The 21151-nt window shown below is 39.1% G+C and overlaps 1 protein-coding gene across 1 annotated transcript; it reads left to right on the top strand.

The window, feature by feature from the left end:
- The first annotated feature begins 3451 nt into the window (after positions 1-3451).
- Positions 3452-20378, top strand: plpp6 (phospholipid phosphatase 6). Its single transcript, XM_072573580.1, has 2 exons — positions 3452-4232; positions 18616-20378. Exons 1-2 carry the CDS (start codon positions 3758-3760, stop codon positions 18987-18989), a joined length of 849 nt encoding a protein of 282 aa, XP_072429681.1. The 5' UTR covers positions 3452-3757; the 3' UTR covers positions 18990-20378.
- The last annotated feature ends 773 nt before the right edge of the window (positions 20379-21151 follow it).

Below are 21151 nucleotides of genomic sequence, written 5' to 3'. Positions count from 1 at the left end.
TAGCTCAGTCCCCTCTAATTCAGGGGACCATGCTGGTGAACCTCTTCTGTACCTCTCCAAAATGGCCACATCCTTCTTGTGGCCACATCCTTCTTGTGGCGACCAGAATTAAACATAAATATGGCCTAAACAAAGTATTATAAAGCTGCAATGTAACAATTTGACTCTTGTACTCAATTCCCCAACCAATAAATGCAAACATGCAATACACCTTTTTTTTTTACCAACCTATCTACTTGCATGGCCACTTTCAGGGCTGTGGGTTTAAACCCCAAGATTCTTCTGTACAACAATGCTGTTCAGAGTCCTGCCATTAATTTTATACCTTTCCTAAACATTTGATCTCTCAAAGTGCAGCACCTCACACTTACTTGGATGAAACTCTGTCTGCCATATCTCTGCCCATATCTGCAACTGATCTATATCCAGCTGTATCCTTTGACAATCGTCTACACTACAGACAACTCTACCGATCTTTGTACCATTTACATGCTTACTAATCCACCCATATACACCTTCATCTAAGTTATTTATATTTGTCACAAATAGCAGAGGTCCAGGTACAGATCCAGGCGGAACACCACTAGTCACAGACCTCCAGCCTGAAAAACATCCTTCCATCACTACCATTTGTCTTCTGTGGCCATTCTGAATCCACGTGACCAGGTCACCATGGATCCCATGCATCTTAATCTTCTGGATGGGCCTTACATGTGGGACCCCATCAGAAGCCTTGCTAAAATCCACATAAACAACATCCATTGTTCTACCCTCATTGATCACCTTTGTCACTTCCTCAAAAAATTAATTCAAGTTAGTAAGACATGCCTTGCCCTGCACAAAGCCATGTTGCTAACTGTTCTCCTGAATGTTTTAAAGTCATAACCCTACAACCTTGACTCCACCAACACAAAATAGTTTTACTCTAGCAACTCCTTTCAAAGTTCTAAAAACCTCAAATCATAGTTTACCCTTCTGTAATCTAGGCATTGCGAGTGTACTGTACCATATCTAATCTGTCCTCATAATCTAACCCTTGGTAATATTTTGCTTGGCCTACATTACCTCTCCAAAGCCAATATGTATTTCTGGTATAACCTGTTATCAACACAAATTGGCTATAGATCAACGAATTGTGGACACTGTTTGGATAACAAACTTTGTACTGAACAGCTATAGCGATTTTCTATAATGATCTTCTACAGTGCATTTTTCTATAGATGATTACCATAGCGCAATTCTCTATAGCACGAGGTTGCAGAGGAATGAACTGTTGCATTATATCAGAACATACCAGATTTTCGTGCTCTGAACCCAACACTGCAACACTCCAGATAAAGCCCAACTAGACTTTGTATAACTGTATAAATTTCCACCTCTTTATATTCAAGTTTTCTAGAATACAATGACTACATTCCAAGTGCTTTTTTGATTGTTTTATATCTGACCACCACATCTTAATGTTCTGTATATATCAACCCCTAAGCCTCTTTGAACCTCCATATTTCTAATTTTTCATTATTTCAAAACTACTCAGATCTATCCTTTTATTTCATTTACATTCTGCCTACCACCACCTAAATAATCTCCTAATCAACTGAGTAATTTTTAAAAATTCCCTGAGTTTTAATGTTGGCTGACTGTCTTTGGTGTAGAACCTTATTGAAACCCTTCTGGAAATCCATATAAATTATATGCACAGGCATTTCTCTGTCGATAGCTTCAAGTATATTCTCAAAAACATTGATTAGGTTTGTTAGACATGATCCATTCTTTACTAATTGATAGCGATTTTTGAGAAGATTTGTAGCTCAGGTTGATGATAAGTATGTAAGTTAGCTCACTGAGCTGGAAGATTTATTTTCTGACATTTCGTCACCAAACTTGGTAACATCACCAGTGAGAGTCTCCAGTGAAGCGCTGGTGGTACGTCCCACTTCTGTATTTAAAGGTCTTGGTTTCTTATGGTGGGTGATGTCATTTCCAGATTTTTTTTCAAGGTAAGGTAGATAGGATCTAAATCGATGTGTTTATTGACAGAGTTCGGGTTAGAATGCCAGCCTCGAAGAGTTCTCGTGCGAGTCTTTGTTTCACCTGTCCTAGGATGTGTGTGTTGTCCCGGTCGATTGATGTGGGCTATGTTCGATCATATTTCTCTGAATACACCATCATTCTGCGTTGAATTATAGAGTCCAATAATCGCCCCAAATCAGGTGTCAGGTTTATCATTTCCTGGTTTCTCTTCCTCACCTTTTACATTTAACAGTATGACATTTGCAATTTCTCAATCGGAAGAGGCAATTCTTGAACTGAGTAAGCTTCAATTGATTATGGCAAAGCAGCTACAATTTGCTCACTTATTTCCTTTAAAATCTACTGACCTCAATGACCATAGAGCATTTTTCAAGGCCATGAAAACTACAATTTCAATGCAAGCTTGTTTTACTTGTTTTCAGTATTCTGGCTGTAACATATGCATTGTGAATATAGTGTTTTAAGAAACGGTGGAGAGTGCAACTTCATGCAGCATCGTAAGTAAACCTAAACGCAATATGGTCTGATGCAATGGTGTAATCAATGCAGCACATATAGGTTTGTTAGAATGGTAAACTGCTGTTTTGTCTAATCATCGGTGATATGTATTGTGATGCGTTCAATTTTAATATACACAGGTGCAAGGCTGTAGTTCATTCAACACTGATCCATGCATGTCTGCTTTTGCAGTTCATTCAATGCTAAATGATGCATGTCTGCTGAAGTTTATTCACGGCATATGTAGGTCTGCTGCAGTTCTTTAAATAACCAATGCATGCAGGCCTGATGCAAGATTGATTCAGTGCAAATCTGTATTGGTCTGTTGCAGTTCGTTTAAAACCCAATGCATGCAGTTTGCTGAAGTAGTTCATTTAATGTTAATAAATGCAGATTTGCTGCAGCAATTAATTCAAACCCCAACATGTACATCTGTTACTGCAGTTCATTCAAAATCAATGCTTGCAAGCCGATTGCTGAAGTTCATTCACGCGCAGGTCTGTTGCTGCATTTCATTCAATGCCAGCATTAATGAGTGTACTGCTGCAGTTCATTCAACACCAATTCCAACATGAACGGCTCTATTGCTGCAGTATATTCACGTTGTTGCAGCTTATTCAATATGAGGACATGCAGCTTGGTGGCTGCAGTTCATTCAATGCGAGGACATGCAGATCTGCTGCTGCAGTCCATTCTCATGCAGGCCTGTTGCTGTAGTTCATTTAATAGCAATACATGCAGGTCTACGGTTGAGGTATATTCTTATGCAGGGCTGTTGCTGCAGTTCATTCAATACCAACATATGCGGTCGCTGCAGTTCACGCAATACCAGCACATGCGGGTCTACGGCTGCAGTGTATTCACATGCGGGGCTTGTTGCTGCAGTTTACCCAACACGAGCACGTGCCAGGACCGCACGTGCAACAGGCCGACGCAAGCACAGGACTACAGCGGCAGTTTATTCAGGTGCAGGGCTGATGCAGTAGTGAACAGGTAGATGCCCTGGTGCGCGCGGCCGCAGTGCACTCAAAGGGTTTTGCACGCTGGCGGTGCTCTTGTGGCCGCGTGCGGGTTACCGGGGTGATTTGATTGACAGGGAGCCGGCTCCGCCCCCTCCTCGAGCCGGACGACGGGCGCCTTGGCGACGGCGGTTACCGTGGAGGAGGCTCCGCTCCTCCCCTGACGGTGCACTCGGCCCGGGGGGTGGGTGGGGAGGCCTGGAAAGATGCCGGCTCACTCCCCCAAATCCCGGAACCGAGAGCCGAAAGGTGGCGGCAGGCTGGAGTTCCTGGTGGCGGGGAGGCCTCCGGGCCTCCTGCAGAGAGGGGCCAGCCCCGAGCCTCCGTCACCTCGGCACCGGGCGGTGCAACAGCTGGAGGCGGCGGCGGCGGGGACAGCGGGCTTCCGCCGGGACTCGGGCTCCGGCCTATACTCCTGCCCGCAGCCCGAGGAGGACTGCATGAAGCTGAACCCGTCGCTGCTCGGCATCGCCCTGCGCTCGCTGCTGGCCATCGACCTGTGGCTCTCCAAGCGCCTGGGGGTGTGCGCCACCGAGGACTCGGCCTGGGGCAGCGCCCGGCCCATCATGAAGCTGATCGAGGTGTCGGGCCACGGCATCCCCTGGATCGGGGGCACCTTGTACTGTCTGTGCAAGAGCGACAGCACCGCCGGACACGAAGTGCTACTCAACCTGCTGCTGGGTGAGTGAGTGAGTGCAGTCTCCCATCCCTGACTGACCTTCCAGGCCCAGCAACCAGAGGGGACACCCTTTCAACCCAGCTCCAGGGTGGGGGGGTTGAATCTCTCTCCAGACCCTCTTCTTCGCCCCCGGCCCCCGGCAGGATTTGATCCGCCGGACTGTGGTTTAGAGTTGGGAACGTGGGCAGGGTTGAGGCTGGTTGGACGTGTTGCTTCCGAAGCTTCGACGGGACGAATGGCCTTTCCTCCAATGTTGCATGTTACCTGAACGTCCTACAACAGTAGAAGTGACAGCGCTGAAGGCCATTAAGTCCGTCTTGCCTGCCAGCCTTCTGCAAGGCCTATTCACCCAGTACCCCACTCCCTCGCCGTTACCAGTCACTTTAAATTGGTGTTATCAGATTTGGGGTCCTTCCACAAGCAGAAGTTGTTTCTCTTGAGGGCCTTTTTTTTTCAGGATGACTCTTGATACTTTCTTTAGAGCAACATTTTTTTTCACCTGCCCTTTTTTCACCTCTGCCTCTTTCTCTCTCTCTCTGCAAACAGTGAGCCAGTTTTCTTTGGAAAGTCTCAATTGAAACTGCTTCCCCCACACTGTTAGGTGTTATACTCCAAATCCTAACCACTCCCCATGTTTAAAAAGGAAAGTACTTACTCATTGCTGTTTCTTGTTTTGCCAGTCACTTTAAATTGGTGTTCTCTGATTTGGGGTCCTTCCACAAGCAGAAATTGTTTCTCTTGAGGGCCTTTTCAGGATGACGCTTGATACTTTCTTCAGAGCTGCATTTATTCACAGACTTCATTTCCATCCACTCATTTATTCCAATTATGAAATGGCTCTGTTGCATCATAATATATTTGACAAATATGTTGGAACTCTTCCAGACTGAGACTTACCTATGTAGATAAAGGTGATGTACTTTATTTAGAACTCCAGCAGACATTTGATCAGGTGCTATATCGAAGATTATTATGGAAAATAAAAGCTCATGATATAGGGATAGCACATTGAAGTGAATATAAATTTGGCTAGCTAATAGGAAGCAGAGATTAGGTATAATTCACTCCTTTTCAGATTAGTAAAATGTTAGAAGCGTTGCCACCGGACTCGCTGCTGGGACCTCAACTATTTATAATTTATTTAAATGGCATCGATGAAGGGACTTTATTATGACTGGTAAATTTGCTAACGATACAAATATGGGTAGAAAAGTAAATTGTGAAGAGGACAAAAGGAGGCTACGAAAAGATACAGGTTGTGAGTGGCAAAGATGAGACAAATAAAGTACAATGTGGAAAATCTGAAATTGTCCATTTTGGCAAGAAGAAGATAAAGTATTATCGAACTGGTTAAAGATTGCAGAGCTCTGCAATGCAGAGTGACCACAAGAGATTAGTTTGCAGGTACAGCAAGTAATTAGGAAATACAGTGGAATATTATCATTTATCATGAGGAAAATTTAATACAAATTTAAGTTGGGTGGTTATGCATGGTATAGCTGAGGCCAGATCTGGCACACTGTGCAGTATTAGTCAACTTATTTAAGGAAGAATGTGGGATGTGGGGGAAATAATGTTACTTCTGCAATTCCACTTTACAAAGTAAATGAGCTCACACCAGTGTGTAATTGTTTTAGCCAAGAGCTGAGTCAACAAGAATGGAAACGATGTGGAGGAAATATATAATTGTTTTTGTATTAGCTAAAATTGTATGTCAGAATGAGATGTGCCAGCAAAACAATGGTAGACATGACGGGCAAATAGATAAGATGTTGTGAGAGGATGAAGTTAAGCTAGATACGCCTGTACAAACAGTAGGTATAAACATCTGCTTCCCACTTTTACAAAAACACAGGAACAAACCCCAATTAGAAGGGTCATAGGGATCAGAACGGCCTCGGGAAAGGCACAGATGAAGGGGGTAGATAATGATGAAGAAAGAATATGCCTAACAATGACCTACAGCAGGGTGAGATCAAACAGCCTTGTGAGGCCAGGAATAAGCATTTTGTCGCAGACAAGGCCGGATGAGGCAAGAGATAAACAGGGGTAATGGGGGCCGGTCTTGGGGAAGTGGACGATGTAAGCAGGGGAGGAGCAATGTAAAACAAAAGACATCAAATCATATAAATATTATGGATGAATTGAACTTGGTGTGTGTATGTCCTCTACCTTATAGGCACTGGACATCTCACCCACTTGCAAGTGTAAAATAAAGGACACTGCTGATTCAGATTTTGTCTCGGACTGCAATTATTGAAGTGTGTGAGCTTTGTTTCTCTCAAAGAATGTAATTGTTTTGGAGGTCGTTCATAGGTTTACCAGACTAATACTTGAAATGGTGAGATGGGAGGTAGCCTTATGGGTTAGAAAAGAAAGAGATGACTTGATTGAAACATCCTAAGTGGTCTTGTTTTGGTGAAAATTGAGAATGTTTCCTCTTATAGGAAAAGCTACAACTGTTAGGTCACTGTTTTTAAAAAAAAAATATGGTGTAACTCATTTGAAACATTAGGTGAAAGTTTTTTGCTCTGGTAGAAGCAGAGTTCTTGTTTTTTTTAGAAACAGGTATGTAGATTCTTGATAAACAAAGGAGGTGAATGTTAATCAGGGTTAGTGGGAATGTGGATTTGAGTTTACAGTTAAATCATCTGTGATCTTATTGAATGGAGGAGCTGAATGGCCTATTTCTGCTTCTAATTTGTATGTTGGCACGCATGGATCAACATTATGTTCTGTTTCTCTGTTGATTTTTAGGGGTCGATTTGCTGAGGTAGATAAAATAGTACAAATACCAAAGATTGCATATTTGTGTTATGTATTACAATATTTTTAGATCTTGGAACAATAAATAAGCACTTTTATTTATTATAAACCTCATTCAGTATCTCTTATGCTTTCAGTAACATAAGTAATTAAATGTCTACTAAATACAAAAATAATCCAATGTTTGAACTGATTTTCCAGGCATTACTATTTATCTAACAAGAAAGAATATAATTTGCGAAAAGCTTCCTAAACACTTTTTTTCATAAAATGTATGTTGGGTGCTGACTGGCATCCAGATAAACAACTTGCTGATTATCCACAGTTTTGCTCTCTGTCCTTCCACACATTTTTAAAAACATCAAAATGCTCACTGTCTCTCCAATATGTTCCCTATGTGCAGTTTCCTCAGTATTTTGAAGTTGTTGTCACAAATTTCATTAAGCTTGGTCAGTGGTGGATAAAGTTACATGATGCATAAAGGGCATGGTACCGATCTGCCCATTCATTTTTTTCACATTTTAAAGGCTGGGAAATGAAAAACAATGATGTGATACTGATGAAGTCATTGAAAAGTCCCAGTTAGGCAGTAAATTGATTTATTTTTTGAGAGTTTTGAACATGACTATATTCCAAAATCTACATTCAGCTTCTAGAAATTTTAGACAATCAAGTTTGTTTAAAAATTTAGTTCACAAATCTATTTAAGTCAAATTGATAAAATTGATGCTAACACTGAATCAGTAGCCTTAATCTTTTAAGTTATGCAAGAATTACCAGCATTATTTCTACCCATCATACAGATGTAATGGTTCTGTTATTGGGCTAGTAATTGAGAGACCTAAGCAAATGATCCAGATCTTTCGAGAGCAGTTGGGGAACTTTAATTCAATTAGCTAAATAAATGTGAAATAAAAAGCAAGTCACATTTATGCTGACCACGAAACCTCAGAATTGTCGTTAAAAATCCTTTGGTTCACTCGCATCCTTATCTTATGTCTTTTTGTGACTCAAAATCACAATCTGGTTGACCCAGGTACTGGACATGTTGACCAATCCTACAAGCCCTCTCATTAACATATGCTTTGTTCTATTTCTGAACCATAGATTCCAGTGAAACTTTTTGTGTAAGTTAGGAGTGCTATAAATAGATAAGTTGTTCTTTGATCTGAATTGGAATCCATGTACAATAACAATTACATGTTTAGACCACAGATTAGCCAGGTAATAACGTGACATCATTATTCTCAGCCAATGTTCTAGAGATCACTAGCACTTTGGGTATTTTGCATTCCACCAGAGTTGGCAGCACAGTGGATGAATGGTTGGGAGGGAGTGACCTTCAGTATCTGCAATATTCATTCTGTACCCTTGAAGTCTTGAAGCATCATCTCAAAATTGTTCAAAACAACCTTCTCAATACCACCTAATGCTGTCCTTTATCTGATAATGCCTCCACGTTGAGCATCACTTCATGTCAATGAAGCACTGAGGGTAGCAAGAACACATGCTACCCTGTAGGTGAGTGACTTCACCAGAGTTGGTTTGTTTGCATCAAAACTGACTGAGACTGCCAAGTCCTTGAAGGAAATAGTTACAAGACTGGGCCAGCAATAGGCAGAAAGAGCACCAATGTGGCTTATCCTGACCACAGTAGCTGCTATAACATTTCTATCTCTGACAGTATTGGTAAGATTGGCAATCTCACAGTTGCAATCAACATTGCTTGTCTTCACATAAGACTTCCTCTATCACGTGTGGGACTCCAAACATGCTTAAATGGAATAGAATCAGAACAAATCTAGTCACTCCAAATTGGGCATTCGTGAATTGCTTGGGTCCGTGATCAGAAGAGTTGTATCCTGAGACAATCTGTAACTTTGTGGCTTGGTATACTTCTTACTCTACCATTACTGTCATGTTAAATAACAATAAAGGACTGCCTACTTGTTGCACAGTGGAAGTAATGTGATATTATTCAGAACTAAAATATTCCCATAACTAATAAATGGGATCAAAGCTTTGCAGTCCTACCAGATCCAGTTGTTAATGGTTTTGAATAATTAACAGCTAACCAGAAGTGAAGGATCTGAAGGCATTCCATCCTTCTCAATGGCAGAATTTAGCATGTGTAAAAGACCAGCCTGAAGCATTTGCAGTCATCGTTAGCCATAAATGCTAAATGGATCATCTATTGCAGCCTCTTTTGAGTTTCCCAGCATCATAACAGTCATTCTTCAACCAATTTAATTTACTCCATGACTGAGTGCAATGAGTGAAAGGTTATAGAACCTGACAACACCCTGTGCGGAGGACATGAGACAAGCTGTGTGGTGCAACTTTGGCATTTATGCTGTATAGAGGAAAATTGTACATATTTGTGCTGTTCATTAAAAAAATCCCAAAATTCACAATGGCCAATTATTGTCCCATTAATCTAATCTTAAATCACAAGGTGATATCAACAGTGCCATTAAGTAACATTTAATGGCTAACAACACTTCAATGCTTTTTGTTTGGATTCAGCCAGGACTGTTCAGCTATAGAATGCATTACAATCTTGGTTCATATGTAATGAGGAATGCCAGAGGTGAGCAGGGTTGTCCGAGTATTTAACCACACTGACAACAAGGGGGACGTTTCGTAAATTTTGAAATCACTGATTTGGAATCCTATTTGGCACAAGGGAAAAGTGATTGCTGCTGGAGGCCATTATATCATATCGGGAATTCTATATGTCAATATTCAGGAAATCACCACATTAATACTGTGCCAACAAGAGCAGTTTAGAAGCTGATTATTTTGCAGTGTCCCTGTTTCTGAACTGCCCAAATCCTCTTCACCTCATACAAAGCACATATCTGGAGAGTGTTAGAATACTCTCCACTTGTTTGGTTGAATGCATCTCCACCAGGACACCAGCACCACTCAATCTTCAAGGATTTGTTCATTATGCAGCCCCAGATCACACTCTGCATTTCCTTTTAAATTATACCATATTATTTATGCAGAACATTGTACTGTTGCAATTTCGGTTGAAAATTGAGGAACTTTCCAAACTTGAACAAGCAGCTTATAAAATTTGGGACTTTGACTTGAACATTTACCAACCTTTTGCAATTTATATCTGCCCTTTTCTGGACCACTTCAAGACACCCACAGTAACTTGACACTGCCTTAGATGGCCTATTACATTTGAACCTTCTACATAGGTCGGCAAGCAGATTACATGTGGCATCAGTATTTTACAAAGTGAAGTTTAAATTATCTTTGAAATTCTGATGCCCGCTAATTCCAGTGTGCAGGCATCTTGGTCTTATAAACATTTTGTAATCAGCCTGTTCAGTGATATTATTACACACTATGAAACAGGCAGGACTTGAGCCCAAAGATTCTGGCTCAGAGGTAGGGGCACTAAACCACCACAAGAGCCCTTTTTGCTTAATTGCTGGGCACTTACTAAGAACTAAAAAATGCAAAGAATTAAGTGCTGGAAATTTTAAGATTCTCAAGTAAATTTAGATCTCCTAATTTATGAGCTTCACACTGTAAAGTGCTAGGAACCACTCGCTAGTGTTTTAATACTTGTGTGAACGACTTCTAAATAATTGGTTTAACAACCAAAACATTTGCAAAATATCAATTTCAAAGAGTTTAATTAAGGATTGAGCATTCCAACGTACCTTCATTCTCAATGAAACAGAATTACTTCAGATGCAGTAACAACAGGCACAATAACCTTTTAATTAATAGTTGACACATTGTCAGAGGGTAACCACTTGAAGCAGTATTTTCGATTATAAACACATGCTTCATCAGTTCTACCTTATGATCTGAACTGAGTAGAAGTGCTTTTATTTTACAAAAGGTATGCTTAACGGCTATTTATGTATTTACTGGTTTTAAAATGAATATGCATGTTGGTTGGATGTTTAATTCCACCTGCAACTCTTGGCCCATGTTGAAGATTACATCTCTAGTGTAAATTCTGTTTACTGTGTTTCACAGTTTTTGTATTAGCCCTATCAAACTGTTGCTAATATACATATTTGCACTTGTTCAGTTGCAAAATAACTCCTGATGGCGCTGACTGTGTTCCTGGGGAGTGTTTTCGTGAGTGCCAGCACTTCTCTGGTAACTTCGATATCTTTCATGTGTAAATTTAAACACTATTATTATCATGCTGTTTTGGCTGTGATGGGCTTCCAAGTAAATCCTGAGCATGCTTTTTTGCCATGCATTCACCCAATCCAGCAAATGTCACGATAAAAACATAAACAGGATCAAGGGTTGTCCATTTGGCCCTTTTGAGCTTTCTCTCAACATTTCAATATGATAATAGATTATTGACCTCAACTACACGTTTCCATTCTTGCCTATGATCCCTCAAAAACCTTCATATCCAAAATCTGTCTTGCAATGCACGCAACAACTGAACATCCACAGCTCTCTTGATGCACCAAATTCTGAAAATTCACAACAGAATTTTCCAGTCATTAATGGCTGACCTCTTATTGTGAACCTCTGATTCCTTATTTCTAGATTACCAAACCTGAGAAAATATCCTGTCAGGATCAGCTATAAAGCCTCCTAAGAATTTTCATGTTTCAGTGATTGCTTCTACTTCTGAATGCCAAGGGGTATACATTCTGTCTATTTAATATCTCCTTGTACAATCCCCTCATCCCAGGAGTCCACCCTGTTGCATTCATTCAAAGCAGCTGCATTCTTTCTTCTATAAGGAGACCAAAACTGCAATAATTGTTCCAGGTGTGATCCCACCTTCACAAACCTTCTGTACAAGTGGAGCAAGCGTTCCTTACTGCTATACTTCAACAGTCTTGCAATAAAGACCAACTTATTATTTGCCTTCCTAATAGCATTGTGTTACAGCAAACAAACTTTGCTTCTGCCTTCTTTCTTTAAGGACTCCAAATTCCTCTGAAAACCAACTTGTAATAGTTTCTCACCATTTAAAATGAGTCTACTTTTATTATTTCTTACCAAATGGACAATTTCACATTGAAATCTATCTGCAACTTTCTTAGTCACTCATAATCTTTTGATATTCTTTTGTAGTTGCTTTGCCTCCTTTTCACAATCTGTTTTCCCATCTGACAAGTTTGAACACATTACATTTGGTCCCTTTGTTTAAGTAATTTAATATAGTTTACAAGTAGCTAAAGCCAAATACTAATCCTTGTGGAACTTTGATAGTTGCAGCCTGTTAACCCAGAATATTATGTTTATTGTTCTGTTCTTTTGTTTAAGTAGTCCAAAGTCAATGCTCATTTATTATCCCATATTCCAAGAGCCCTAATTGTGTGCACTAACTGCTTGTGTGGAATGTTATCAAATCTTATTTTAGTGTGCAAGTATGGGTACATTGGTTGATTTTTATTTCTCCATCCTTCCCGAAGAACACATGAAGAAAGAACAGGAATAAATCATTCAGCTGTTTTACCATTCAGTTAGGTCTGGCTGACCTAATTGTGGCATTAATTCTGTTGTCCTGAATGTGCCATAACATCTGACTCCCTTCTGAATCAAAAATCTGTCAAACACACTTGAATGTATTCAGTGCCCCAGTCTCTACTATTCTTTCGAGAAGCAAATTCGAAAAACTAATGACCCACAGAAGAAATTTCTCCTTGTCGCCATCTTGAATGGGAAGCCACTTAGTTTTAAACTGTGCTGCTTCTTTCTGTGCTAGTCCCATAAGGAAAACATCTCACCATTCTGCCTGTCTAAGCCCATCAAAATCTTAAACAATTCAATGCTATCCCCTCTCATCTTCTGAACTGCCATGAGTTTTAATTGAGTTTCTCCTAAGATCTCAGGAATGAGCCCAGTGAACTAAGGTGTTGTTGGTAATTGGAGCACTTCAATTGCTAACTTGGGTGAAATCAAAGTCAGTATAAATCTTGAAGTGAGCACAAGGTCTTCTGCTACTATAGTTTAGTACAATACTGAGTTTTTCTTCACTCATTAAGCTATCAAGAAAGTATTTGTTTATTTCTACGTTGACTGAGTTAAACTGAGCCATTTGTTTGGAATTGAATGACTTTATTTTTCATTTGGTGTTGGTTTCACATGGTAACAAAAGGACAATGGGAATGTCATTCATTCATTTCACTTTGAAATTGGTTTTGATGCTGAGATTGCTACACTGATCTTAGACTTGCTTATTAGCTACAATATGAATTCAGTCAGTTATTAAGTGTGTAAATCACCCAATATATGAGGCAAGGAAAATGGAGTGCAATTCTGCAGATAATTTGACAGAAGTTATATTTTTGAATCAACCTGTACCTCTGGAGCAGAAGAGAAGTTATGTGCATAGTATGCAAACTCAGTCAAATATGGATCAATTTGTTTTTATTGCAAAAATATACATTATTCATTTATCTATAAGTACATGGGAAGTGTCAAAACAGTTCTGGACAGTCTGCAGCGAAAAAAAAGAAAATGACACATTGGAATTTGACATTTCTCAGATATATTCTGCATGTTGCAAAAACAACAGTATTTTGTAGCATGCAGGAGACGATTTACTTTCATTTTGAGGCAACGAATGGGTCTTAGAACTTAATGGTCCCTTGTTATACTTTAGCAGAAAGACTTTAGATGATAAAAACTGAAAGAACAGCAGGTGCAATATCTGAAATCAGAAACAAAACAGAAATTATTGGAAAAGCTCTGTAATTCTAGCAGTTTTTGAGGAAGAATCATTTGACCCAAAACATTAACTCTGATTTTTTTTTCCACAAACTTTTCCCCACAGTGCCTTGCAACAGTTGCCATATGCTTTTACCTGTGTCTTTACACAGTCAGAACCTTTGTCTTTGGTCAATAATCTTTGCATGTTTGAGTAAGTTTTATTTGTAGTAAACTAGTTATTCTTTGAAAGAAGCTGAAAATGTGTTGCTGGAAAAGCGCAGCAGGTCAGGCAGCATCCAAGGAACAGGAGAATTGACGTTTCGGGCATCAGCCCTTCTTCAGGGTCCTGAAGAAGGGCTGATGCCCGAAACGTCGATTCTCCTGTTCCTTGGATGCTGCCTGACCTGCTGCGCTTTTCCAGCAACACATTTTCAGCTCTGATCTGCAGTCCTCACTTTCTCCTCGAAGATTCTTTGAAAGAAACTTGGTGGAATTGTTTTTAGTACAAAATATAATCTTAAGACCATAAGCCTAAAATTAATTGGCGTATCACTATGCTGGTTAAATTTGTTATTGCCAGTCAAGTAGTGGAACTGGAAAGTAACTGATGCATCCCTCCAGACTGTGCCTTAATGATGGAAGTATGAGGCAGTCACTAATGCAAGTGAAGCTGTACACAGTGCATGCTTAGAATGTGGAACTTTGTCCTGAGAGGAATGGGGTATATGACTAGGGAGAAACTAGGTAAACATTGAAAAACAACGGAATAAAGGATGTTTATTTTAAGAAGGTTTTAAGGAAATTTGCATGGAGCATAAAAATCGATATGGACTGATTGGGCTGACTGGCCTGTTTCTGTGGTTTAAACGCTATAGTTTATATCCTTTCATAGAATGTCGCCATTTGTTCAGCACTACCGATTTACATAAATGGGACAATTTGATTAAAATTCACCTTTCTCATAGTCAAAAATTCCAAAACATAACAATAGGTTTCCTTTATGGAAAGAATTTGGCTTTTGAGTTTTGTTTCTAAGAGTTGTGTTTTAAGAGAAAGCAAATTAGCTTAAGTTTAAAACAAGATGCCACAGACACAGAATGCACAGATTATGATACCAAACAGTAATATTATTTTCAGATCCCTCCAGGACAGTTTGAGAATTTGAATTCAGCTTTGGCAATAAGCTGGGATCATTTTTAAAAGGAAAAGTGAGGACAAAAACATTGGATCATGGTCAGCGTTTGTGTTATTTTTTGGGGAAACTGACTCTTCATTCAGTGTAGCTTGTATGTAACTCTCAAACCACACTAGTGCAGCTGTTGCCCCTGAACTTACCTGCTGAGCCACTCAAGTTAAGACAGCTGAAATGGGCAATAAATGTCAACCATACCAGTGATATCTCCATCCTAAAAAATGATTGAGCTCATTCAGGTTCATTCATTTAGCTGGCTGATCAAGTGTGAGCAATTGCCTATCTTCACAATTAAGCCACCCATTTCTTCAGTACATAAGGCATGTGGTGAAACTGCAAGTGACCCAGTAAATCAGTTATGGTTCCTTTGTCACTTTAGATGGAAATGTCTGGTAACAGTAGAACTGACAGATACTAAACATCTTTGAGAATGTCTATTTATGAAATCATAATTCAATCTATCATGATTCCCAATGATCTCAACCTTGGCATATTCAATTTGAGAACAGCAGATGTTTTCTCATAAAACCGAGTCTTACTTGAGAAGGAATAGAAAGGAAACCAGGTCTACTGGCAAATATACCCATTTTATTGATATTTCTACTGGTAAATTACTAGCAGAGTGAAACTTGCATCCCACCCCTGCATTCTCAGTACTGAACAGAAAAATCTGGTGATGTAAAGTCTCAACAAGAAAAGACAACATAGGAATTTGGACTCAACATTGGAGTTTGAACACAAGATGGCTCCTGAGCTTGAGGGTGGCATCACCTGGTGGCTAACCTGCTTTTTCACTTAACCCCAATCCCCAGAGAATTTTATCTTTTGTTTCAAGCACATCTTGTTTAAAAAAGTGTTTTCTAAGTAAAATCTAATTGGGTACAAAGTACTACCAAGAGAACTATTTTTCGCAAAGAATTACACCAACCTTTCCATCTGAGGATCCACAAGATCGTATAAGATTTTGCAGGAGATCTAGCACTTGGGCAGGATGTTGGGAATCTCATTGCACATTTGACCTTTTTGATATCCTGACGAAAAGGACTTTATAATTGCCAGGTTGGAAAACCCCTTGGTTAGATTTTGTACTCAAACAGATTTTCCTTATAAAGCATTTTTTTTTCAAAAAAAGTGCTTGAAACAAAAAGACAATTCCCAAATGGAAAGAAGTTAATTGGCAAAGCAGATCATCCACCGTGTAGCTTTTCAAATACATCAAATATTTTTTGCTTACATTTGTAATTTGTATATTTGCTCATTTATTAGGCTTTAGTAAGACAAAACCAAGGTGTTCAGCATTGCTGGCACAAGTTATTTTGTTGTCTCTCTCAAACTTCGTCTTATCTTTTTATGATAGCATGTTTAGAGTTCACTAGGTGAACAAGAGTTGATTCCTGAAGTGAGGATGCTGCCTTCTGACTGAGTACACTAGGCCTATGTTGACCAGAATTTAGACCTACAGTGATTGAATTTCTTGTAATATGTAATTCTTAAAGGTCTTAATAGTGTCAGTGCTGAGATGATGTTTATCCTTGCTAGGGAATCTAGAATGAGGGGTCACAGTCTGAGAATAACACATCAGCAATTTAGGACTGACATAATGAGAAACTTCTTCACCAAAGAGTTGTGTGTTTGCAGTGCTATGGGTGCTTCATAACTGAGTAAATTCAAGACCTACAAGTGCAAACGTTGATTTTTAGACAAGAAGTAAAATAAACCAAAAAGGTGGGACAATGTCATTTTAATGAACCCTAGGCATTCTATCCATGCTTTCTGCTTTGAACTAAAATAAGGTAATTTTGCAATTCAGTGTCATGTTTTAGACAAATCTGCAATGTGTTGTATATTTATACATTAACCAAAACACCTTTTAACATGAATAACCTGTCCCAACTATTTGTCAGAGAAACACGTAAAGAGAGGAAATGTTGATGAGCAAAGTTTGCATATTGGCAGGCCCTTTGTAAATTTCTGGCTCTAGATTCAAAGAAACCAGCATAAAATGACTTCCTTTTTTTACACACTTGTTTAAACATCTTTTGATACTTCAAGGTGTGATTAAATACAGGTTGCCTAATTAATATTTTACTGTTTTATATGGGATTCATAATGTAGGTGTGCTGAGAAGTGCAAGTTAATTTATCTCAAAATAGGGGTATATACCCACACACTGCCCCAATTAATCATGTTTTATTTCTGGTGAACTCATTCTAAATTTTCAAAGAATTTGTGATGATTTCTAGGCTAACTCTAGCACCAATATGGTTTCAGCATTTGATTAAATATGCGAATAACAAACTGTGTCTGATTCATGCCTTATTAATGGTGTGTGTTGGCAGCCTCCATATCATTCCTATTGCATTAGAAATAATGGCGAGGCTGTGTTGTCCAAGGATACTGGAGTAAATCAGGTAGCTACTTCCAGAAATTGCTGAGAGTTGCCCTTCCACAAGCTTTCCAAAGCCATTTGCCATTCAGATGCAAATATGGCCAAATTTGTGGCACTTATCCACTAGATCCTACTAAACTTGAGGCATAGTTTTTGGCTTATCCATTCAAGAGTAATTGAAATTTTAAATTGATGATGAATTTTAATTATTACCAAGCAACCACACATACTGTAAACGATTTTTACAAACGGTGGAGAATTATTCTTTCAAATTTTAATTTTGGCAGATCCTTTCAAAAATATATTTTTGCAATTTTTGTTTCAAATCTCTCAATCCCATCCATCTATCTCCACACTTCATATTCTTCGAAAGTTATTTTGTATTGAATTAAGTGCTTTAAAACTTACTGTGTTAGACTTTATGGCTCTCTCAATTCTTCAGTCTGATTGGTTGAGACAAGTCATTACCTGTTTTATTCACTCAGGAATTCTGTGGACAAATGTAATGAGAACAGCATGTGGTGTCCATTTGTTGCTCATACAAAATCTGGGCATGTAATTTGCTTAAGTGAGCAGCAAGCAAAGCCATGGATGATCAATTGGTAGAGAAATAAAAGAAAAACAGACACTTTCCTTGCCAGTCTTGGCAGGATACTTGTCTATTTGAGCAGTACTTTAGGAAATATTTGAAATTGTACATTTTGTAGTCCTAATGTGTGAAATAGATTAAATAAGATTTTTATTTGCATCTAAGCACCTGTGCTTGCAGATTGTTGCTGCACATATAAATGATTTGGCCCAACAACTCTGATGTTTTCCAAATCCTGGTATTTAAGTACATATGCTAATGTGATGCAGACTTATTCCTGTCATGCAATTTTACTCTAAAAGTAGCAAATCATGTTTTTTTATACGTAAGTTTAATTTTTGCCTCGCTCGAACTGGAATCTTAATGTCCCTTGAAAGCCCCTGTATCATTAAGTCACTGTGGCTTTTTAAAAAAAAAATTCCACAGTGAATGAGTTCCAAAATAAATGTTTTTGGTCAATGTTTCTCCCATAGCTTGTTTTACAATTCCAAAGGAATAAATTCAGATCTCTGCATTATCAGGGGTTTGTTCTGTGATTTGAAGAATGCCTTGACATGTGCGACTCACAAGTCAACTGTGTCCCCACTGTGCAGGAGACGAGCGCCAGCTGTACAGTTAAGTTCTGCTTTAATTACAAAGGTCTTTCTCAAAATTGCATACAACATTATTTCTGTTTCCTACCCATAGGCAGAGAGGTCAGTAATTCATGCCTGCCAAACAGTTAGATGTGATGTGGAGACCGTGTTGCCCATTGATATAGTATAATGATTTGTTTGTTTCTTTGTTTAGCTTTGATCCTGGATCTGGTCCTGGTAGGTATTGTCAAGTCACTGGTCCGCAGGCGTCGGCCTTCACATAACAAGATGGACATGTTTGCTACCTTCTCTGTGGACAGATACTCATTCCCGTCAGGCCATGCAACCAGAGCAGCATTGGGAGGTCGATTCTTCCTCAATCACTTGGTTTTAGCAATTCCACTGCGCATTCTGATTGTGCTATGGGTTTGTATCGTGGGACTGTCACGAGTGATGCTGGGAAGACATAACGTGACTGATGTTGTTTGTGGATTTATCATGGGGTATCTGCAATATAGCCTGGTGGAGTATATGTGGTTGTCATCCAGTAACCTGCAGACATTTCTGAGATTATGCGGACTTAAATAATTAAGTGTAGATTTTTTTTGTGCAGTCTGTATCTGTTCCAACTTATTATTGTACTGTATACCTAACACTAAATTGATAGTGCACAATTATTTGATTTTATATTCTGACCTTTTACTTTAACACTGTACCTTGTTTAGCTAATGTTCAAAACTCCAAAACAATGTCTAATACAGTAAAATTATATTAAGTCAAATTGCAGGGGAATTCACCCACAATTGCACATTAAACAGAGCTTCAACATAGTTAAGACTAAGCACCTATGTAATACAATTTGCTGATAGACACGGTCTATCAAAAACAAAACCAAATGAAAACACTTAATGCAGAAAATATGTGACAAATGACTTTACTTTTAAATTTGTTCTTACCTTACAATGGCTGGACTTTATACAGTAAAGGGTATTGAAAATGTTGAATGTTAGCTCTGTAAAAAAAAAACTTTTTGTTTTGCTTAACATGCTCCTTTTGGAAGCGCCCAGTGTTGGTAGTGCAGTGAAATGTATTGTGTTTTAATGCATAGTGTGAAGTCTGGAGCATTTCTGCAGTCTCTGTGCTTGTTTGCTTAATAATGTGGGTGAGACTATTTTGCAGCCGTTTCCATGATATTGTGCTCTCGTGTGGCCTGATTTGCTCCAATTGATTGACATAGTTGTATGAGAATTGTGCACAAGGTCCGTTGTTCCAGAGTTACCAGTCCAGAAGTTTAGCTTACCACTGGTATCCATCTATTGGAATTTCTATTTTGCATTGGAAACACCTGATAACTACACCAGAGAGTTTTGTGTTATCAGAATTTGACTCATTGTGATTTCACTGGATTTTATTTTGCTTACTTCCCAATTCTTTTATTTTTAGCTGGAAAGAAACAGGTTGAGATGAGTTTTTCCATTCCTTGTCAAGTGTTGAGGTACCACCATGGTATAAGATAAGTGCATTTTCCAAGCTTCTGTTTTGGGGGTGTCAATACTAAAGAGCATCTTTACTACTAGCCCAGATGTGGAGATGCTGGTGTTGGGTTCGGGAGGACAAAGCGAAAGTCTGACACCAGATTTTAATCCAACAGATTTATTTAAAATCACAAGATTTTGGAGCTCTGCTCCTTCGTCAGGTGAAGTGGAAGAATGCGCACAGGCATAGAATATATGGGCAGGGAGATAATGACAAGGTATTTCCAAATAGTTAAGAATGTCAATGGACAAGTACAAATTGTGACTAAAGTGTCCACAGACTGAGTAACAAGTCTTTGCTGGTAATCAAGAGTAAAGAGTGTGGTGCTGGCAAAGCACAGCAGGTCAGGCAGTATGTGAGGAGCAGAAGAATCGACATTTTCGGTATAAGCCCTTCTTCAGGAATGAGGCTTGTGGGCTTATACCGAAAAGAGATAAATGGGAGGGGGTGGGGCTGGGTGGGAGGGAGATGGGAATGGGAAGGTAATCAAGAGTCAAGAGTGTGGTGGTGATCAGGCAGCATCTGAGGAGCAGGAAAATTGATATTTCCAGCATAAGCCCTTCATTAGTCACATGACAAGGATCTAACAAAAATAACAAGTTCTCTGTGGTACTATGAATTATGGCCGCCCAGGATATAAATGGGAAATCAGACATGTATTTCAAAACAGTTTTCCTGATGTATATTCTTCTCCACAGGAGCATGGGTAATTGGTGGAAAGAAACCCCCCCTTGCCAGTTTCAAATTATCACCAAATTTTAGCCAGGTCTGAGGCAAAACCAGTCTTGGCGTTGAATTGTATGCTAACCAGGAACTTGATTAAAATGCAGACTGTGGTTTTTTGCAATTCATGAATAGTAAATAGGAAGTGTTCAATAAGCTCCCCTTGCATTTTAAATAGATCCTGATCATTTCTTGACAGAATTCATCAAGCCCATGAGAAATTTTCATTTTTTTCCCTTTAAGTGATATTCAGATAAAATTGGAAAGCAAAATCTTTCTCTCTGTCAGATTTGGTCAGTCAGAGATGTGAGCTAGTATTAATGTTTTTTTTAACAGGATTATGTGGATCATATCTTTTTTTTTCCCTGCAGTTCTAACTGTTCCACCCATTGTGCATAAATGCCAACTAGCGATATGCTTGCAGTTTTTATCTGCTACCTGCATTGTCTTTTTCAACTATTTGCTCCTTTATAAGTTTTTTTGGGACTACA

Source organism: Chiloscyllium punctatum, chromosome 7 (assembly GCF_047496795.1).
Source record: "Chiloscyllium punctatum isolate Juve2018m chromosome 7, sChiPun1.3, whole genome shotgun sequence".
NCBI lineage: Eukaryota > Metazoa > Chordata > Chondrichthyes > Orectolobiformes > Hemiscylliidae > Chiloscyllium > Chiloscyllium punctatum.
The sequence above is the reverse complement of the archived record's forward strand: the minus strand, read 5'-3'. Positions and strand labels throughout refer to the sequence as shown.